The 21491-nt window shown below is 36.8% G+C and overlaps 1 protein-coding gene across 1 annotated transcript in view; it reads left to right on the top strand.

Annotated features, from left to right (window-relative positions):
• LOC113061517 (inositol 1,4,5-trisphosphate receptor type 2-like) overlaps positions 1-21491 on the top strand; it is a 69506-nt gene that overhangs the window by 7501 nt on the left and 40514 nt on the right. Inside the window, exons 2-31 of the mRNA XM_026230680.1 lie at positions 1252-1322; positions 4020-4135; positions 4275-4361; positions 4608-4766; positions 5603-5701; positions 6035-6118; positions 6226-6372; positions 6859-6954; positions 8676-8726; positions 10549-10697; positions 11138-11237; positions 11321-11484; positions 11614-11755; positions 11843-12001; positions 12080-12252; positions 12835-12954; positions 13096-13263; positions 13393-13644; positions 13739-13886; positions 15416-15563; positions 15673-15860; positions 15975-16095; positions 16204-16255; positions 17833-18001; positions 18120-18287; positions 19226-19315; positions 19408-19521; positions 19721-19843; positions 19960-20160; positions 20469-20711. Of these exons, the coding sequence (XP_026086465.1) occupies positions 1252-1322; positions 4020-4135; positions 4275-4361; positions 4608-4766; positions 5603-5701; positions 6035-6118; positions 6226-6372; positions 6859-6954; positions 8676-8726; positions 10549-10697; positions 11138-11237; positions 11321-11484; positions 11614-11755; positions 11843-12001; positions 12080-12252; positions 12835-12954; positions 13096-13263; positions 13393-13644; positions 13739-13886; positions 15416-15563; positions 15673-15860; positions 15975-16095; positions 16204-16255; positions 17833-18001; positions 18120-18287; positions 19226-19315; positions 19408-19521; positions 19721-19843; positions 19960-20160; positions 20469-20711 (4102 nt within the window). The remainder of the gene's footprint in view (positions 1-1251; positions 1323-4019; positions 4136-4274; positions 4362-4607; positions 4767-5602; positions 5702-6034; positions 6119-6225; positions 6373-6858; positions 6955-8675; positions 8727-10548; positions 10698-11137; positions 11238-11320; positions 11485-11613; positions 11756-11842; positions 12002-12079; positions 12253-12834; positions 12955-13095; positions 13264-13392; positions 13645-13738; positions 13887-15415; positions 15564-15672; positions 15861-15974; positions 16096-16203; positions 16256-17832; positions 18002-18119; positions 18288-19225; positions 19316-19407; positions 19522-19720; positions 19844-19959; positions 20161-20468; positions 20712-21491) is intronic.

Here is a 21491-nt window from a genome sequence, read left to right as displayed (position 1 = left end):
TTTTGGACAGAAGCAGTGGTTTAAAGTTAAAACATCTTTTTTGTTATAAACATGCAGCTTTTCACTTTAAAAGACGTTAAGGGATGGACTGGTGTGGATTATTATAATGTTTTTATCAGCTGTTTGGACTTTTATATTGACGGCACCCATTCACTGAGGTTGAGTAAGCAAGTAATAAAATATTAATCTACAAATATGCTCTGCTTTCAAAGAGTTGAATAGTTTGTTGATTTAGGATTACAAGCATTTTCAATCCTTCATGAGAGGAAACTCTGTTTAACCCTCAAAGACAGCCGCCCGTGGCTAAAAAAATAACTGTTTTTTTTTTTTTATGTTTAATAATTTTTGAACCGCTAATCCAATCTGAATGCTTTAAAATGTGATGTAAAGCAGAGACTCTCCACATTTGGTTATTCAGAGGCGCCGTAGTGCATGTGATTTATGTCATTGCATTTTGACAACATTGATTCTTTCGTCCTCTGAGCCAAACAGAAATGATTGTTGATGCGAAGTCCACCCCCAAGCCCAGATTGGTTCAAATTGTCCCATATTCAACCAATAAGTAGGATGAAACACTGATAAAGCACTGGTATTTATGTATTGGGTCGCTAGGCGAAGTTCCGGTAAAATGGATTCTGACACAGATTGCAGTCAGCGAATCTATCATTTATATTACTTATATTATGTTTAAATAATTATATAATTATATTTTTCATAAAGATAGAATGCACTATTTATTTCTGTTGCACTCTGAATATTTCTCACCCATTTTGTGTGTGGTTTGTTAATCACTTGCACTGTTTTTACACTGTATTGTTGAAGACAATTTGTGCAATTATTTTTACTATATGCTGCATAGTTTGCGTTTATTGCTCATACTCGGATTGAAAATATATGTCTCAGAAGAAGAAGAAAATTTGTTTTGTTTGGTTTTGTTATCATATAACACTCTTTCCATCCAGCACAAAGTGTCAGTGATTTCTGCATCTAAAGACCGCACTTGGTTTCGTACTGGCGGAACATTGCTGCTCCAGAATTGGACACAACCTAGAAAAATGTATCCGCATGGAGTTTTACCTATAGCCAATAGTTCCGGGTATCGACTAGCTGTGCTGATTAATCTGCTTATGCTTGCGGCTTGTCTGAACAAAGTCTAATTGAAAGAAAATTGTCTTTAAAAAATGTTAAATTTTCTGTTTCTCATCCTTCAATGTATAATTTTACATAAGTTATCATATTTTGCCTCTTCAGGTTGGTGGATGACCGATGTGTGGTGCAACCTAAGGCTGGGGATCTTAAAGAACCTCCAAAAAAATTCAGAGGTGAGTCGGTCTGACTAGATTGATCACACTAAATGAGCCAATGCTAACATATTAGCACCATTATTGGCCAGTGGATAGTTGTTATCGATATAACAGTGTTGGGATCTAATTTGGAATTAGCTTATGAAGGTAAATCTTACTCATAATTTAAAGTAGTTAAACTACAGTCAAGCTATATAGTTGTGCTACAAGTTACTACACTAGTTGGTGGAACAAGTAGCTTGTTATGCTGTTTTGAAAAACGTAAGCTACATGCTAAAGAAAAATCTAATTAAGTTAGCGTTGTTGCTTTTGCTTAGTTACTCCCTAGCATTGTAGTAGCAATAAAAAGTGGCAGGCAAAAGAAATCCCAACACCGGGCAAAAGAAATCTGTAGCTATAACTTTCTGCCGTTGTGTTTCTTCACACCTGCTCAGCCACTGATTAATTATTCGGGCCTTGAGCAGTAACAGCCTACATGCTGAATCTTTGCTCTTGCCAAGGCTGCGCACGCAGGCTGTCAGCTGCGCCCCATGTCTTCAGCTTTATAGTGAGATCTCAGTAGGGTGCCTGGCTGTTGCCTAATGACTAAAATTGTAAGCAGAGGTGGAAAACAGTGTTGTTCCTCAAAAAGAATCAGAAATAGCTATAACTGTAAACTTTTATTTTCCTGTTGTGCTGAAGGGCTTTGTTGAAACGCTAGCTCCAAAGGGATGTTCACTACAAGTCAATACAAGCTTCCTGTGGTCTTGAACACAAAAGTCCATGTGATAACTTGCGCTTTTTATGTACTGCACTAGTTAACCAGAAGTAATAGTTAACCAGAAAATGAAATTAATGGTAAAATACAATAATAAACACATTTCAGTAAGAGATCTTACTCTGTATAAAATGTTCTTAAATCTTTAATAATCAAACTTTTACACTGTTGTAGACATTTTAATGAGTCCCTGAAGGTTAGCAAATAAGCTTTGACTGTTGGATTTACTCAGTTGTCACTTTGCCAAAAGGGACATTTGAGGAAGTGTATTTGAATCTGTCTTCTCTAAACTATTTTGTTTGTGCACAGTACATTCGCATTAAGAAGAAATCATACATATATTTGGTTTGCTGGAGTAAAGTGACAGATTGTGTTCGTCAATCTTGTCTTTGAGTTAAATAAAAGGACACCTATATAAGCCTATAAAATAAAATGATACAGTCGCTTGGATTCAGTAATGACACTGAAACCAATTTACCTGTTAAGGGCTGACAAGGAAGCCCAGTCCCAGGGCAGAGCTCCAAGGCTCAGATAACAGATAACAAAAGGGAGATAACAATGTTATTTCTTTAAGGGGGATATGTCTGGGCATCTGTATTTCACCATATCACCAGAATCTGGCCTGTCACCTAGGGGAACTTCATACATATACACCTAATCCTCCCATTGGGGCTACAGTATAGCCCAAAACCTCTCTGCCTGAGGCACCGAGAGCCCTGAGAATGGAGTATCCATTTTCAAATTGAACAGGGAACTTACATGCTCAACCTGGGATCAACAGGCTCCTAGGCAATCTTCCTGTAGTGAGAGGAGCATTGCCAAACTCAACCAGAAAGGGCAGTCTAACAGGGTTAGCAGAAAGGAGGCAGCTAGGCTTGAAAGGAGTCTGCTGAAGAGGCTTCTGGGCGCGACGGACTCTTGTAATATCGCTATAACTAAGGGTAGCTAGCAACCACGAAAAGAGGACACAACCCAAAGCCATTCATGCACATGATTAGAAGGAATGAATGAAGGAAGTGCCATCACAGTGAGGTCCATAGTGGGCCTTAAAACCTATCATGACTGCAAAGAGGGAGCGGAGAGCATGTGCAGAATGGTCACAGGGAGCTTAGATCTTAAGGAGCCCTTCAGGGCAAGATATGAATTAGCTCACCTCATAAGCACCCTGCCAGGGTGGCTTCTCGAAGCAAAAACACCCAGTGAGTTCATCAGGAAGTAGCCAATATCATATGCTAACGCATATATTAGAGAGAGAGAGAGCAAAAGAGAGAGATTAAGTGCATGTAAATACTTGCATCTGTATGTCTGTCAGCAGTATTTAGCAGCAGCATCTACCTACAGTATAGCGAATTTTTGAGTTTAATTGCTACAAGAACCTCACTACTGAGAAATGTGAAACTTTTATTGATAAATTCTCTGACTACAAGTTTTTTGTCCCCGTCTCTGCGTGCGTGTGCGAGTGTGTGTCTGTACTGTGTGTGCGTCTGTGAGAGAGACAAGGAAAAAGAAAGCATGTTTTCTGTTCATAAAAAAGGTTTTTAGTTTTTACCCTCTTGTTTGTTATATTTATTTGCTCAATGTGTTCTGGGGTTTTGGTTCTTTTACTGTTGTAGATATCCCATAGTATAACAAAAATATGATATATCTCTTCATGTGTTTGGACCCCCACCTGGACGAGGAAGCTTAGGCATGTGCCTAGAATTCCTATGCTTAAATCTGGCCCTGGTAGGAGGCCATCGAACGCAAGAGGTCCCCAGAACGGGGGGAGGTCCCAACCCATGGGGATCACATCCTGACTCTCAGACAGAGGAGGTTCACAGAGAGACATACAACCCTGAAATGAAAGTAAAGGCTCAAAGCATGGGTTCCTGGTGGACGAGAGGACGCTGTTTGAGTTCCTTAGGGAGGAAAACTAAAATTCTGCAGCTAATAGAACTGTTTTTCTTTCTGTTGTTTAGATTGTCTCTTCAAGGTGTGTCCTATGAATAGGTACTCTGCACAGAGACAGTTCTGGAAGGCAAAACAGGGGAAACATGGGAACAGCACACAGAGAGAACTATTCAAGAAATTACAGGTGCCCGTATAACACACTCTGCTGACAGTGTATATGCATCTTAGTTCTTTAACCTCACTGATTATGCAATAGAATTCGACTACTTGGCCTTTTGTGATTGCTAATTATAGTTTGCTCTCCTTTCTACTAAATTTTGCAGCATGCAGCAGAAATGGAGCAAAAACAGAACGATAGTGAGAATAAGAAATTATTGGGAGAGATTGTCAAATATAGTCGGGTAATACAGGTACAGTCAAGCTTCCCTCTTCTTATCAACAAATGTTTTGTTTTTTTTTTTTTTTTTTTTTACACTTTTGGTTGGACATTGAGAACATTATGTTTGTTTTAACACTGTTGCCAAGACTGCCAGTGCACTGCTCAAAGAGGCATTTGACAGAGTTTGTGATAACAAACAATAGACCCCAAACTTTTGAATGATAATGTATTTCGTGCAGTATTTTTAAATTACAGTACACTTTCCTTATATTTTCAGCTTCTCCATATTAAGAGTAATAAGTACCTGACAGTGAATAAGCGTCTTCCTGCTCTGCTGGAGAAGAACGCCATGCGTGTGTCTCTGGACCCATTGGGAAATGAGGGCTCCTGGTTCTGCATCCAGCCTTTCTGGAAACTACGCAGTGAAGGAGACAATGTAGGCATTGCTCCACTTACACAACATACACATCAGAAACAGTGACTGTTTTTAGGTTCTGACTTTTATCATGTTTTTCTATTTTTAAATATGCAGTGAAGAAATTACTGCATCATTGGTAATGGGCCATTTGCCCATTTTTAAAAAGCTAATCACCTCTAATCATTATACAAACATTTTGTTGTGTTAACTCCTTTGGTCTCTCCTCTTGTTTTCATCTCAGCTACTGAATCGTGAAGGTATCTAATATATAGTTTGGAGCATGCAGTGTGTGTGTGTGTGTGTGTGTGTGTGTGTGTGTGTACACAGAGACGTTTGCAGTATGCTGTTAGCATGCATGTAACCTGCAACCCTAACAGCCTGTTAAAGAACCATGTTCACACAATGTTGTTGCTTTAATTATTTTTTTATTTTCTTTCATGGCTGAATTATTAAAATATATCCAAATACTTTCATATCTAGTATGCAAATAGTTTTCAGATCAGAATATAATTGTTAAATAGCATCCAAACAGGTTTATTGACATACAAATGTTTAAGAATCCTTATTTAATCTATTAAATTGATGGAATTAATTGGATGATTGTATTGACATTCAGTGACATTGTTTTTAATCACTTTTAACACTGTTGACTCATTTACTTAATGTGCTAGAATGAAAAAGCATGCTTAAAGATTTCATGGGGTCAAGTGAAAATGTGTCTAAAACACCAGTTTCCAAACTAAGCATGTCACAAGATGTGATGTTTCTTTTGTTGTTGAAATGGTAAAACAACAGAAACAGCTGGTGTTGAAGCAGTGTTGTGTGTGTGTGTGTGTGTGTGTGTTTGTTTGTAGGTGGTGCTTGGAGATAAAGTGGTTCTAATGCCTGTAAACGCAGGGCAGCCTCTCCACGCCAGCAACATCGAACTCCTGGATAACCGTGGCTGCAAAGAGGTCAGACACCAGCTGTGTTCTCAGCAGCACTGTTAAGGAGTCAGGTTCTGATGTGTTGTATTAATTACCAGGTTCCCATTGTGGTAGAAAACCTGGAAATGTGAATGCTTGGGATGTGATTCCATGCTTGGAAAAATCATGAACGTTGATAATTGTTAGAAATCGTCAACAATTCATGCAAGTTTCTATAACAAAGCTGTAGAAATGTTTTATTTATGATGAAAAAAAAATCAGTGAATCAATCAAGTCGTAAAAAAATGAATATTGATTCAGAATGACTTCAATCACAAATAAATGAAAATAAAAAGAAAGATGTGTATTTCCGTCTGGCAGGTTAACGCTTTGAACTGCGACACCAGTTGGAAGGTCACTCTTTTCATGAAATTCTGTGAATACAGAGATGACATATTAAAAGGGGTGAGTCTTATATGATTTGTTTGGAGTGGTCTGTTGATTTGGGTTCGTTTTGTATTGTGGTTTATAATATCTTTCTAATCATCTGTGTCTCTCTTTGATTCACTCAGGGGGATGTGGTGAGGTTGTTTCATGCCGAACAAGAAAGGTTTCTAACTTGTGATGAGTACAAGAAGAAGCAGTATGTCTTCTTACGAGCCACTCTCCGCCAATCGGCAACCTCCGCCACTAGTTCAAAAGCTCTATGGGAAGTGGAGGTATAGTTTTGTACGATGATGTCAAGGTTTTTTTCTTGTTTTTATCTGATCTGTGTTCACAAACCTTTGTGTCCTAACATTTTGTGATTTACAAATGGGATACACACTACTGTTCAGAAGTTTGGGGTCAATGTGACGTTTTATCATGTTTTTGAAAAATCTTTTATCTATACCAAGGCTGTAATGTTTTACAATTCAAAAATACAGTAGTAAAAAACAGTAATATTGTGAAATATGATTACATTTTAAAATAACTGTTTTCTATTTTAATATTTAAGCATTACTCCAGTGTCTGCTGAATATTTCTGTGGAAACTTTGTTTAATTTTTTAAGATTCTTTGATGAATGAAAAGTTCAAAAGACCAGCCTTTATTTGAAATAAAAAATCTTAAGTGATCTTAATCGTAGCCCAAACTGATGTCCTTTCTCAGAAGTTGGAACAATATCACACAGTACAGAATTGATCTGGAGTCTCATGTGCTTCAGGTTGTACACTCTGACCCCTGCAAAGGAGGAGCCGGCCAGTGGAACAGCCTGTTTCGCTTCAAACACCTCGCCACAGGCAACTACCTTGCAGCAGAGGTGCACATTCCATCTCTACATTGTTTATTCCTTACCCGAAACTCATCCAGTTTTTCTGTTCCCCCTGCTTTGCATAGTTCAGTCATGGTTAAAGAACTGTTTAGTGTATGGTTTGACATGGTGTTATTTATGTCAATTCCTGTGGTTTTCATCTATTTGCATGCTGCACACATGGAAAGCCTTTCCTAGAGCAGTAAACTCACCAGCGCACCATTTGAGTGATTTAGCTGCATTTACTCATCCGAGCGATCATTAATACATTAGCTGAATGCTGATATTAGAAGAATGTCAGAATGTGTTAGCAGCTCTTTCTGAGATCTCTATTGTTTTCTTGTAGACGGCAAGGAGTTGTCAAGAATATCAGGATATCAACAACTCTAACATTTCTGATCAAACTCTCTCATCACCAAATTATCTGAACTTTAACATTCCAAATAATTGTATGGACATTTTCACATCTCTCTGGGTTCTCTGAAGTGGAAACCATCATAGTTGGTTAAAAATCTTTAGTGGTGAACATATGGCAAGCCGTTTTAGCTTGAAATATTCCAAGTGTTACTCGTCGTAATTCCATTTTTACTAGTAACAATGTAATTATAGAGCTCTCTAATTCAGTTCTTCCAAGTAACAATTATGATTAAAGAGCTCTCTAAATCAATTCTTACTAGTAAGAATTTAATTGTAGAGTGCTCCGATTGAATTGTTACTAGTTAAAATGCAATTACGAAGAATAATGCTGGGAATATTTTAAGCTAATACGAATGGAAACTAAGAACCTTTTGTAAAACAAGGGTAAATTCAATGCCTTGCTCAAGGACACCTAAGTCGTGGTATTGCCGGCCCGATATTCGAACCCACAACCCTAGGGTTACGAGTCAAACTCTTTAACCACTAGGGTCTAATGTGGTCTAATGTGATGTCTCTGGGCAAAAGGCAGCTGCATGAACAGTTGACACAAAAATTCAAACATCAACAAAAAAACACTGTCCGCATATATCAAAGCTCTCTACTTCTACTAGATGTAAAAAGTAATCAATATTTTTTTGTATCCTAATTTCTGCTAGGGAATTTTTTAAAATATCTGACACAGAATTAATGCTTAAACATGACACACACTACTGTTCAAAAGTTTTAAGGTCAATATATTTTTTCATTATACTTTTATTCAGCAAAAACATTGCAATGTTAAAAAGTGACAGAAAAGACTTTTATATTGTTACAAAGAATTGTAATCTGAAAAATGCATCAAATTATAAAAATATGATATTTTATTACGTTTAATTTCACATGAAATAACTTAATTGTTTAATATTAAAGTAGAACATTTTTATTTTAATTTGTAATAATATTTCACAATATTGCTATTTTTATTGTTTTCCTGATCATATAAATGCAGCATAGGTGAGCATAAGATACTTTTTTTTTTTGTTTTTTTTTTTATAAATAAATAAAAAGTGTAAATATCTACCTCAAAACAATATAATGTACTTTTGGAGAGGCTTATCGTTATTTTACATATATTTTTGGGAGTACAGAAGATGGGCTGCAGATGGCAGTCTTCTCAATGTTATTGTCACAATCATGTAGAATCAGTCACAGCCATCCACTGTGCACAGTGCGGACAGAGGGGTTATTGTCTGAGATAATATTGCTGAAAAAACCCCACTTTGTGTCTGTGTATTCCATAAGGCTTTTCATGAACACTTCTGCTTCTGTTTCAGGTGAATCCTGATTTTAAGGATTGTCCCGACCGTATCAGCACCAAAAACGAGGTAAGTCAGTCCTCACTTGGATGCCAGCCCATGAGTCATAACTAGGCTTGGAATCTAAGCGTACAGAGTTTCAAAGAAGTTCCAAAGAAGTTCCTTTACCCATTCACCAGAATTCCACACAATTATTTTCCCCCACAGTCACCACCCATTGTGACTGAAGTTTTGCCAACTCTATCTAAACCTGTCTGACCGATGAAACATTGATGTGAGACTGTAATGTATTAAACACATTTTTGAAGTTTTGTGTCTGACTCGCTCTACTGAAGTAAACAGAACCCGTTCTGTCTCCTAAGCATAACACTGCGGCCCAAGCCGAATTTCCTGCACAACTTCACTATTACGTAATCCGTTTCTCTCTCCTCTCCTTCCCGCTGCAACAGACAGGCTCGCACATCTCCCGTCCTCCTCCTCTCCAGAGATTTTACTTTTTTTTTTTCTTCTGCCTGTGTCTCTCACTGCACCTTTCCACTGTATTAGCATTCTGCTTCAGCAGCCTCGCAGACAAACACACGCGCATGCACGCTTGCAGCGGGGGCTCCTTACATAATGTCTGAATCTGGGGGTGCCCCGTGAGAGTCAGGCAGACGTGCTGTCTGCTTCAGTGGAGGAGTGAGTCAGAGGAGCTGCAGAGAGTCAGAGCAGAGGAGAATTTATAATGCTGCTCTCCAAATAGCCCTCCATCAAAAAGCTCTGGTGAAAACAGTCTGTACCACAGATGCAGTCCTGCATAATATCCTCACTGTTAGATGACCTCTGAGTTTTTCTCTGGATTTTTTGCAAGATCTACTAGAGTTGTGGCCATTGTATAAACTGCAGGTTCTCTGTTGTCGAAACAGTTTTCAGTTTTTTAAAAACAAGCAAAAATGTTTTTACAGTAGCACACTACCAATGGACTGAATTGGAACTGCATTAATGTAAATAGATTTTTTATTTATTTAATTGTATTATTCAGTGAAGACTGTTTTTGTTATTTTAGTATTATTGAGATATTGTTATAGGTATTATTTAAATTAGTTTATATGTTTTCCTTTTTGTTTTATTAATTCCATTTAGTCATTTAGTTGTTTGTCATTTCTGTCAGTGTATGTATAGCTGTGTATTGTTTTATTAATTTATATTTCTGTTTTAGTTTTTTTTAGTATGTCAATTAAAATGAGAAATGTGTCCTTGGCAACTGGATAAAATATAAAACATTTAAGATTTTCATATTTTTTAACTGCATTATTGTTGATTAAAGTGAAAAACTATGGTTTTAATAAAAAGTTTATTTAAAAGTAATTACACTCGTTTGAGGTCTCACCATGAATATTTTAATGTAAAAATAAAATAAAAGAATAGACAAAATACATACAGTAACCCATAAGTTCAAATTAGTATATGTGAAAAAATTGTATGGGTGAAAATTATGGATTTTTCTTTTAAGCCAAAAATCATTAGGATTAAGTAAAGATCATGTTCCATGAAGATATTTTGTCAATTTCCTAATCTAAATATATCAAAACATAATTTTTGTTTAGTAATATGCATTGCTAAGAATTAATTTGGACAACTTAAAAAAAAAAAAAAAAAAAAAAAAGTTCTCAGTATTTAGATTTTTTTGCACATCAGACTCCGTCTTGGCCAAATTTGATCTGATCCTAATAAATCATACATCGCTGGAACGCTTATTTATTCAGCTTTCAAATTGACAGTTAAGACTGGTTTTGTGGTCCAGGGTCACATATTTAAAACCAATACATCCAGACTCAATTGTGCTACATTGTCATATGTGAGTTGTTTTGTACCAATATGACCTTTGTCTGTCTCTCTGTGCAAACCTCAGACCAACACAGAGACTGCGTTCTCTAAAAAGAAGAAGCAGGCTGACAAGATCCCATACACCCTTGCGTCAGTGCCCCATGGCAATGACATGGCCTCTCTTTTTGAACTGGATGCCACCACCTTACAGCGGGCAGACTGCCTGGTTCCCAGGTTAGTTCCTGTACACCAAATGACTTTTAATAATGGAAACTATGAAATTATAAGGAAAACACTTACATTTAGATGTTTAGCAAAATCTCTTTTATCCATTATGTGAAATGGTGCAAGCAATCCACCCTAAAGAGGCAATTCATATAAGCACCAAAACTGGCAGGTTAAGAGATGTAGGTGTGAAAAAGGGTTTAAAACTTTCAATAAATTCAAGTGCCCACAAAGCCTTTTAGGGCAACCATTTAGATTTAAAAAATATACTTATGAAACCATTTGTCCAGATTAGTTTTTATTCAAGTCCCCATTAGTTGCTGTCGGTGGATAGGAGTCCACACCATGCCACATGTACTTTTGGGTAATTCCTGCAGCTGAAAAATTTGTATGTTGCTAAGAAGGTCATGGGTTGGATTCTTTTAAAGTATGTACCTTCCGTTTTTTAGGAATTCCTATGTGAGACTCAGGAACTTGTGCACAAACACTTGGGTGACCAGTACTAACATTCCCATTGATGTTGAGGAGGATCGACCCGTTATGCTCAAGGTGGTTTTTTTCCTTCTATTTTTACGTGAAGAAGAACTTCTTGTCAATGAAATCTCATGTCATTTCTCTGTTTATTCAAATAGATCGGCACCTGCCAGTTGAAGGAGGACAAGGAGGCTTTTTCCATTAATTCTGTCCCCATATCAGAGGTCCGAGATTTGGACTTTGCCAACGATGCCAACAAGGTCCTACAGAGATATGTGGGAATATTGCACATCAACAATTTATCATCAGCAAATGAACGCAGGTATATGTCCCTGAAGTCCTTTGAAGTTGTTAAGGTGTGGTAACAATACTAGCTTTGTCCATTGTCAATCGCATAGAGATGTATGAAGCTCAGATCACACAGAAAATAATCCTACGTTCCTATGTTTAGGTTTGTCATTAAACTTTTGGAGGATCTGATCTTCTTTGTGTGCGATGTGCCGAACAACGGACAGGACGTGTTGTCTGTGGTCATTTCGAACCCCAACAGAGAGAGGCAGAAACTCATGAGGGAGCAGAACATCTTGGCACAGGTTTGCTCAAACAGTAATCTCAAGTTGATTCTTTTAGAGTCATAGATTCAGGGGCAGATTTCTGACTGTAATTTTCAATGTTTACAGATCTTTGGAATTCTTAAAGCCCCATTTTCCGATGCTAAAGACTCGTTCATGCCGAAGCTGGAAGATATGGGAGAGCAGCGGAACGCTTTGTTTAAGTACATGCTACAGTTATGTTACAGAATCCTGCGCCATTCCCAACAAGATTACCGCAAGAACCAGGCAAGGAACATCTTCGATTACCAGTTCTAATTATTAGGGTTGTCCGTTAGACTAATACACGTATCCTCTTTCTCACAGGAGTACATAGCCAAGAATTTTTCAGTCATGCAGGCTCAAATCGGCTATGAGATCCTGGCCGAAGACACAATCACTGCTCTCCTGCACAACAACCGCAAGCTGTTAGAAAAACACATCACTGCACGTGAGATTGAGACCTTTGTCAAACTTCTGCGCAGGAACCGAGAGCCCAGGTCTGACTCAGAGTTTAGACATCAACTCAAATGTTTGGCACTAACCAGTTTGTCCTATTAGAATTGTTGTGTTTGCAATTTAAAATAGCATTTTTGTTTTTATATTTAAAAATATAATGGATTACTGTTATGGTCAGAGACGTATTTTCAGCAGCTGTTACTTCAGACTTTAGTGTCACATGATCCTTCAAAGTCATTCTGATATGTTGATTTTTATTTATTTTTAATTTTTTAATCAGTATTGAAAATAGTTGTGCTGCTTAATATATTTTTTGGGAAACAGTGATACATTTGTCTCAGGATTCTGTGATAAATAGGAAGTTTAAAAGAAACAGCATGTATTTGAAACAAATCTTTTGTGACAATTTAAAAGTCTTGATTGTATTTTACTTTAATGCATTCTTGCTGAATAAAAGTATACATTTTTAAATGTATTTTTTTAAAGAAAGAAATGTTACTTATACTTTTGAACAGTAGCGTACATTCAGATTTGATTCGTGCTTTTGATACAAGTGCTGCTTTCACATTGGTTCGTGGTAGTCTCAAAGTTAATTGTGTATTTTATTTTGCCTTTTTCCCCAGGTTTCTTGATTATTTGTCTGACCTTTGCGTCTCCAACAAAACAGCCATTCCTGTTACCCAGGAGCTCATTTGCAAATTCATGCTGAACCCCACCAACGCAGACATCCTCATTCAGACCAAGTGAGATCTGCTCTCTGCTGCCTGCTGAGATTAGCTGTATAACAATGACTCAGAATTATGGGATGAAAGCTCTAATAATCAATGACAAGATCATTTTGCATTTATGTTGAGATATATATGACTTGTGTTGTGTTTTCTTAGACTGATCCCTCACACAGAGACCTCTCTGGAGTCATCTTTAATCATGGAGGATGGCGATGATGAAGAGGTGTGGCTATACTGGATTGATATCAACAAAGAGCCTGATGGGATGTCCATCCGCCAACTGGCCAGGACAGACAAGTACATTGACATCATCACCTACTACAGGTGAGAGTTCAATCACATCTTTGTAAGATAGTGTATTTTATTTTATTTTATAATTGTCATTAACCTTCTAAGCAAGGTCCTTTGGTTCATTTTAAATTGAACTACATATGAATGTCTATCCATTCCCAGGTGTCAACTCAATCTTTTCGCTAAAATGTGCCTGGACCGGCAGTATCTGGCCATCAATCAGATTTCCATTCAGCTGCCGGTAGATCTAATCCTGCGCTGCATGTTTGATGACTACCTCCCTTACAACCTTCGTGCCTCGTTTTGTCGTTTAATGCTGCACATGCATGTGGACCGCGACCCGCAGGAGGCCGTTGTGCCCGTTCGCTATGCACGGCTCTGGACTGAGATACCTTCCAAGATCTCCGTCAATGAGTAAGATGGAAAGAGCTCTTTGTCACTGGTGTGGCTTTATTTATGAAGCTGCTTTGTGTTGTTCAGTTTGTCTGAATTTACGTTTGGTGAACAGGTATGATTATGAGTTCAGAGACACGTCCAGAGAGGAGATGAAGAGAAAGTTTGCCCCTACTATGCATTTTGTGGATGAATATCTCCAAGATGTGGTCAGTCAGCCTGATCCCTTTGGAGACCGAGAGAAGAATGAGCTGACCCTTGAGGTGAGAAGATGTTTGGTTGCATTAACGGTTCTCACACATGCAATCTTCCATCAATGTGGACAGAACACCATGAATACTCTGAAATACTCTGAGATTTTTTTTCTGCTCTACTATTCAGCCAACACTACTAATGAATTTACAGTGTGAAAATAAAGCCTGACCAGGGTAGCCAGTACCAGAACAAAGGACTCTAATAAGCTTTATTATTTACATTTTTTTTTGTGATTTCATATTTATTCATGTATTGTAGCTAGTGTAGTCATTGAATCACTGTTGTTGTGAGTTGGTTACTTTTACTAAATTAAAATCATAGCATAGCCAGTGTAGTCCAATTCCCAATTTTTTTTAGTCGGTCAAATATATCCTGGCAGCGAAAACAGTGCAGTCCGGTTCCTGAACAAATTATTCTTATAAGCTGTTTTTTTTTTCTGTTTTTTTTTTGTGAATCAAATCTGTTGATAGAGTGTGACTGTTGTTGTGCACTGCTATCTGAACAAATTATTCTAAGGAGTAGGTTTTGTTTAGTGAATCAAAAACACAGCACAACCAGTGTAGTCTGATTGCCAAATTAATTTGATAATTCAGATCTATCCATGCAGCACGAAAGGAGTGATCCAACTGTTTTCCGCAAAAAATGAGTTGGTTCTTTGTAGAGAATCAGAATCATAGTGCAAACAGTGTAGTTCAATTCCCAATCCTATGATTCTTAGAGTATAAGCTGTTTTTTTAGTATATCAAATTCATCCATACAACGTGACTGCTGTGATCTAATTGAATTGTGAACGAGTGGTTCTATTTGGTTAATTAAAACATACAGAACAACCAGTGTAGTCTGATTACTGATTATTGACCCTTAACCATCCTGCACAAAAAATATAGTCCTATTCTTGAACCAATCACCATGATCAGCTGCTTATTAATGAATCATATCCATCTTTTAATCGTGACTGGTGTAGTCCAACCAATTCCTGAGCGAATGACTCAAAAAGATTTGGTTCTATTTAGTAAATAAAAAAACAGTATGACAAGTGTGGCTGATTCCCAAAATGAATGACCCTTAAAAGCTATATTTTATTGAATCAGTTTCATCCATACAGCCTGACTGGTGTAGTCCAACCAATTCCTGAGTAAATGAATCTATTAATAAATCAAAAATAAAGCACACACAGTGTTTTCCAATTCCAAAAGGATGTCTATTATGAGTCATTTTTTAGTAAGACAAACTGATTCCTGAACAATTGTATTGGTTCTTTATACTGAATCAAAAACATAAAGCACCAAGCATGTAGTAATTTTTTTTTTTTTGTGAATCAGTCACATGGAGCTTGTAACTCACTAATGTTGTACTTCATGCTTGTGTGTATGTTTTTTTTGTGTTCGTGTGCCAGGTTTGATGTTTTTCCTGAGTGTATTATGTGATGTGTCCAGAGGACAGAGCAGATTGGGTGCATTAGCTCTAACAGAATACTAATGATTCAGTCTCTAACACTTTGAATTTTAATGGCTTTTTCTGTCTGTTACTTTAACAGGTGGTGCACCTGGCACGTAACCTGGTCTACTTTGGCTTCTACAGCTTTAAAGACCTGCTGTGCCTCACGCGCACCCTGCTGGCCATCCTGGACATTGTCCAACCCACTTCCACATTTATGTTCAAACTCAACAAAGGCCCTGAGGGAGGTGAGACCCCATTGTTTTCCCTCCAATAATGCTTCTTCAGTGTTTGTTTTACAAAGTAATCACTGCTTGTCCATGAGGCAGTGTAACACTTCAGGCTGTGTTTGTGTAGGTAATAATGTCATACGTACCATCCATGGTGTGGGTGAGATGGTGTCTCAGATGGTTCTAAGCAGAGGCTTGATGATGCCCCACTGTCTCCCTGATGCTCAGCCAATCCACGGAAAGCAAATCTGTCTCTCCGACACAGAGAACGTCATGGTGATGGACACCAAACTCAGGATTATTGAGATTCTGCAGGTGATGCCCTTATAGACTGTTGCATGTCTAGTCCAATGAACTAAATTGATCAGTTATAAAACACCAAATTCAAGTGTTGAAGAAGTTTTGAAGATTGTTCTTTTCTGTTTATAGTTCATTCTGAATGTGCAGCTTGATTACCGCATCACCTATCTGCTGTCTATCTTTAAAAAAGAGTTTGGCGACCAGACTTCGAACCCTACTACTTTGGAGGCTGAACCTCCTGTCACGACTGGTGAGAGTTTCCTCACATACAGTAATATAAATTAATTCCCAACACACCATGCAGTTGATTATGTGGGTATGTTTGTGTATGTTTTAATATTGCTGTGGTACCTTCCAGAGCCAAACATTGAAGAGATTGCGGAGAAAGCAGAGAATATGTTTTCTGGAAGGTGAGTAATGATTTCTTGAAAAATTATTATAACTTTTTTTTTCTTTTTTTTTTTTTTTTTTTACTATTTCTCAGTATCATATTTAGTATCAGTCAGACTGTCGATACAATAATATTGTGAAATAATGCTCAAATTAGGAATAACGTTTGGAATGTTTTCTATTTTCATATATTTTAAAATATGATTTATTTATAAGAAGGAAAAGCTGAATTCTCAGCACCATTACTCCAATCTTCAGTGTCATATGATCCTTCAGAAATCATTCTATGATAAAATATGCTAAATAACATTTCTTATTATTAATGTTGAAAGAAGTTGTTCTACTTAATATTTTTGTTTAAATATGCCTTTTTTTATAACAATAAAAAACAGTGTGCTGTCTACTTGTCAAATACTTAAAGGGATAGTTCACCCAAAAATGACAATTAGCCCATAAATTACTCGCCTTGCAGTCATCCAAGGTGAATATGACTTTCTTCTTTCATACAAATCCAGTCAGAGTTACTTTTAAAATTGTCTTTGATCAGTGGGTGTTGCACTGCAGCGGTTCATGAGAAGTTTAATAAAAAAAAAATGAATAAAGGCCTTCTGTAGCGAATTGATGCGTTTTTTTTTTGTTTAGTTTTTTTTTTAAGGAAAAATATCCATATTCAAAACGTAATAATCATCTAGCTTGCACTCTATGCACTTGCACTTTAGCAGTTCTGGGGAATGACGTATGAAGTCAGCGTTGCGCATACAGCCGTGAGTCTCGTAAAAAAAGAACGTTTGTTAACAAGGTTTCTTTACTTTAGCAAACAAAAACCAGTCTCTTCTTGGCTTAAATCGAAATCCTCCGACATTCTTCTTTACAAGTCATCATTAAGTACTTCTAATAAACGACCGTTGTTTTGTTTTGATCTCTCTGCTCCATTTCTGCATGTTACTTCTGAGCAGCGCAATGCAGACCTCTAACGTCATCCACCCGGAACTGCTTTGGTTTACAACAGTGCGCACAAGCTAGATTAAAGTGACTATTAACGTTTTGAATATTTATATTTTTCTTACAAAAACGCATCGATTCACTAGAGGAGGCCTTTGTTCACCCACCGGAGCTGTGTAAATGGATGAGCTTTTTATTAAACTTCTCACAAACCGATGCAGTGCAACACCTGCTTAGTTCAAACAGCTTGAAAGATCAAAGACAATTTTTTAAATAACTCCTACTGAATTCATCTGAAAGAAGGAAGTAATATACACCTAGGATGACTTCTTGGTGAGTAATTTATGGCTCAATTTTAATTTTTGGATGAACTAACACTTTGAATTGAATGAATCAAAACCAATAACAATATGAACAAACATGACAGTTAATTTATAATCATATCACCATCAGGTACTGTAGCTGTAAACAAAGCCCTATATAACCTAAAACAATAAACTCTCTGGTAGATTATATTTCAGTAATTTACCAGCCCACATTTCAAATATTTGTCATCCTGGAGCAGTTTTTTCAGCCGTCTCAGACCCTTACAATTACACTTTCTGTTATGATTGGCATCATTTTTGAATGGGATCTTGTGTTGTTGTGTTCACAGTGCTAAGGAGAGGAGCTCGGAGGACCTCGATGATGAAGGCGGTCAGACGTTTCTGCGGGTGCTTATTCACCTTATCATGCAGGACTACCCTCCACTGGTCTCTGGCTCTCTTCAGCTCATCTTCAAACACTTCAGCCAGAGATCCGAAGTTCTGCAGGCCTTTAAACAGGTCTCACTCTCACTCAATACTATTGACTGCTTATCAATGTATGGAGACTGGCTCTGGTTTTTAAATGTTTAAATGATAGACCAACATATTTGGAAATGAATTATGGTTTGTTTTGCAGGTCCAGTTGCTGGTTTCTAAAGATGATGTGCAGAACTACAAGGAGATTAAGGCAAGCCTGGACCAGCTACGTCTGACAGTGGAAAAGTCTGAGCTGTGGGTCGAGAAGAGCGGCGGTTATGGAAATGAAGACAATGCTGAGAATCCAAACAAAGAGCAGAATTTGGAGGTGTGAACCTGCAAGCATATTGTTAAATTATAATGCAGCAGATTTACTGTTTTGCTAATAATAAGAGATATACCAATCATATATTATATAAATGGTGATAAAATCATATTACTGATATTAGTAATAAAATAGTTATAATGCACATTATGCTCTTATCCTTGCAGTTTAATAATATATTAAAAAATTTGCGACAGAAAGCAGAACAGTGTTGTTATCTTTAAAACCATGAAAAATTGTTTTCATTTATTGAAATGAAGCTGATATAAATACTTAAGATGAAAAAGTTTAAGTACAAAAGCATATTTAAATTAGTTTCAAAATTTCACTCGAGTTACTAAGAAATACTACAACTAATAAAAATAAAACACAAATAAATACAAATTAAAGCTACATACAATATATATTTTATTCAGGATTCAACATTTTTTTACTCACAAAGTGTCCCAACTTTGGCTTGTGTGTGTGAGTGTGTGTATACACACACACACACACACACACACACACACAAGCCCAATTCCACACACACACACACACACACACACACACACACACACATATATATACATATATATATATATATATATATATATATATATATATATATATATATACATAATCACACATACACACACACACACACACACACACACATATATATATATATATATATATATATATATATATATATATATATATATATATATATATATATACTTTAATATACTGAAATATACTTTATAAATTACTACAACTTTAAATTGAAAACAAAAATGTAAAAAGCTCACTATAACAGTCATCGATAAATAACATAATACTGAAGCATAAATAAGAGTTATGCTCTGTTATGAGAGACAAACAAAAATAATCTGTATGAGTATTGGTCATAGAACAGCATTATAAGTGGTATTACCTGACTGAGTGTAATTTCTGGTTTACAGGACCCAGGTATCTTGAGCCCAGTGCAGGATGGGAGCAGTAAGCCTCAAATAGACAGCAACAAAGCCAACAACTACAAAATTGTCAAAGTGGTGGGAACCTTTTCACTAAATGTTCCTTCGCTCTAAAGACAGAAATGAGTATAAAACTTGTGATTTTGTGCCTGATTGTGCCTATTACGTAGATCCTGGAGAGTCTCGGTGATTCCTCCTCTCCCAGTAAGAAGAAGCAGAGACTTCTGAAGAACATGGGAGCTCACACTGTAGTGCTGGACCTCCTCCAGATCCCATATGAGAAGGTGAGTGGATGTTAGTTTAATGCTTATATAATCAGATCAGTATTTTGTAGATTCCACAACCAGGCACTAGTGAAGTTTGTTCTTTTTTTTCAAAGAGCTTTAAACATAAATCATAACCTTATCATATGGTGCCGTAAAATTTTAGGGAATTTCATGTTGAGGTCCTTATGCTGCCAATCTCTTGCTGCTCTATCTTTAGGGGGACGAAAAGATGGAAGAGATCATGACTCTAGCCCACACTTTCCTTCAGTACTTCTGCAGAGATAATCCTCAGAACCAGGCGCTGGTGCACAAACACCTCAACCTATTCCTTACGCCTGGGGTGCGTTTCAACTGAGGACGCTGTTAATGAACATTAACCATTAATCCTTGCTATTAATACTAGATTATTTGGAATTCTGTTGATATTTTATCTGATTCTCTCTTTGCTTCTTTCAGCTTCTGGAGGCAAAAACCATGTGTGACATCTTCAGGAACAACTACAACTTGTGCAATGAGATCAGCGACCGCGTGGTGCAACACTTCGTGCACTGCATCGTGACCCACGGCCGTCACGTGCAGTACCTGAGCTTCCTCCAAACCATTGTGAAAGCTGATGGCAAATACGTAAAGGAATGTCAATGCAAAGTCATGAATGAGGTGAGAAGGATACATTTGAATTGAATGCATGATAGAGATAGGTGGACTTCAGGTTCAAAGCCAATCATGTTTTAATATTTTTACACATTTCTTTTTAATAATTAATAATATATTTTAAATATATTTTATTGTAGTTATCAATTATGCAATAATATAGAAAATCTATAATTTTTTATTTTTAAAATATTTTAACATTTGTTCTTTTATCATTCTCCACTAATTGTCCATATAGACTTCCATTCTCAGAAGAGTAGCTTTATATGTGTTTGTAGAGCTAAATCAGACACTGTGTTTGTTTTGGACCGTAGCTGGTGAACGGAGGAGAAGACGTGTTGGTTTTCTACAATGACCGTGCCTCCTTCCCTGTTCTGCAAAACATGATGTCATCTGAGAACGATGAGAACGATGCTCTAAATTACCACATCAATCTGGTGGAGCTGCTGGCAGCCTGCACCGAGGGCAAGAACGTAGATACAGAGCTCAAGTGCAACTCACTTCTGCCGCTTGATGATATTGTCGAAGTGGTCACGTACAAGGGCTGTATTCCAAAGGTGATGGAACATTAACCGTACCTGAATGTTCTCTTGAAAGCTCACCATGGCATATTTGAAAACTTTTATAAGTTATCAAATTAACTTTGTATAATAGTTGAGAACTGACATTTTTGCTTACACCAGTGGTTCTCAAACCTGTCCTGGAGTAACCCCTGCCCTGCACATTTTGTATGTCTCCCTCGATTATAACACCTGAGTCAACTCATCAGCTCATTAGTGGAGACTGCAAGAGCTGAAGTGTGTGCGTCAGATATAGGGAGACATACAAGACGTGCAGTGCTAGAGTACTTCATGGAGAGGTTTGAGAATTACAGTGCATCACAAGTTAAAAGTGAACTCTCAAGAACATGTACAGTATTGATCCTTTTGCAAAAAATAGATGTTGAAAATGTGAAACAGTGATGGTGTCAGATGGAAAGACCATAATGTCTTCATTTACAGTAGACCAAAAACAGTATTGTTCAAAAGTTTGGGGTCAGTATTTTTTTAAATAAATAAATGCTTTTGTTCTGCAAGGACATGCTTAATTGATCATAGTTGACAGTAAAGACATTTAGAATGTAACAAAAGATTTTTTTATCTAAATTAATTCTGTTCTTAAGAAATTATCATCGTTTATGAAGGATCATGTGACATTTTAAAATATATTAAAATAAAAAAAACAGTTATTGTTGTTTTTATTTTTATTTTTTTATTTCACATTATTACTTTTTGCTGTATTTTTTTATCCAATAAATGCAGCCTTGTTGAGAAATAAGATACTTTTTTCAAAAATAT

The sequence above is a fragment of the Carassius auratus genome, chromosome 43 (genome assembly GCF_003368295.1).
Source record: "Carassius auratus strain Wakin chromosome 43, ASM336829v1, whole genome shotgun sequence".
NCBI lineage: Eukaryota > Metazoa > Chordata > Actinopteri > Cypriniformes > Cyprinidae > Carassius > Carassius auratus.
The sequence above is the reverse complement of the archived record's forward strand: the minus strand, read 5'-3'. Positions and strand labels throughout refer to the sequence as shown.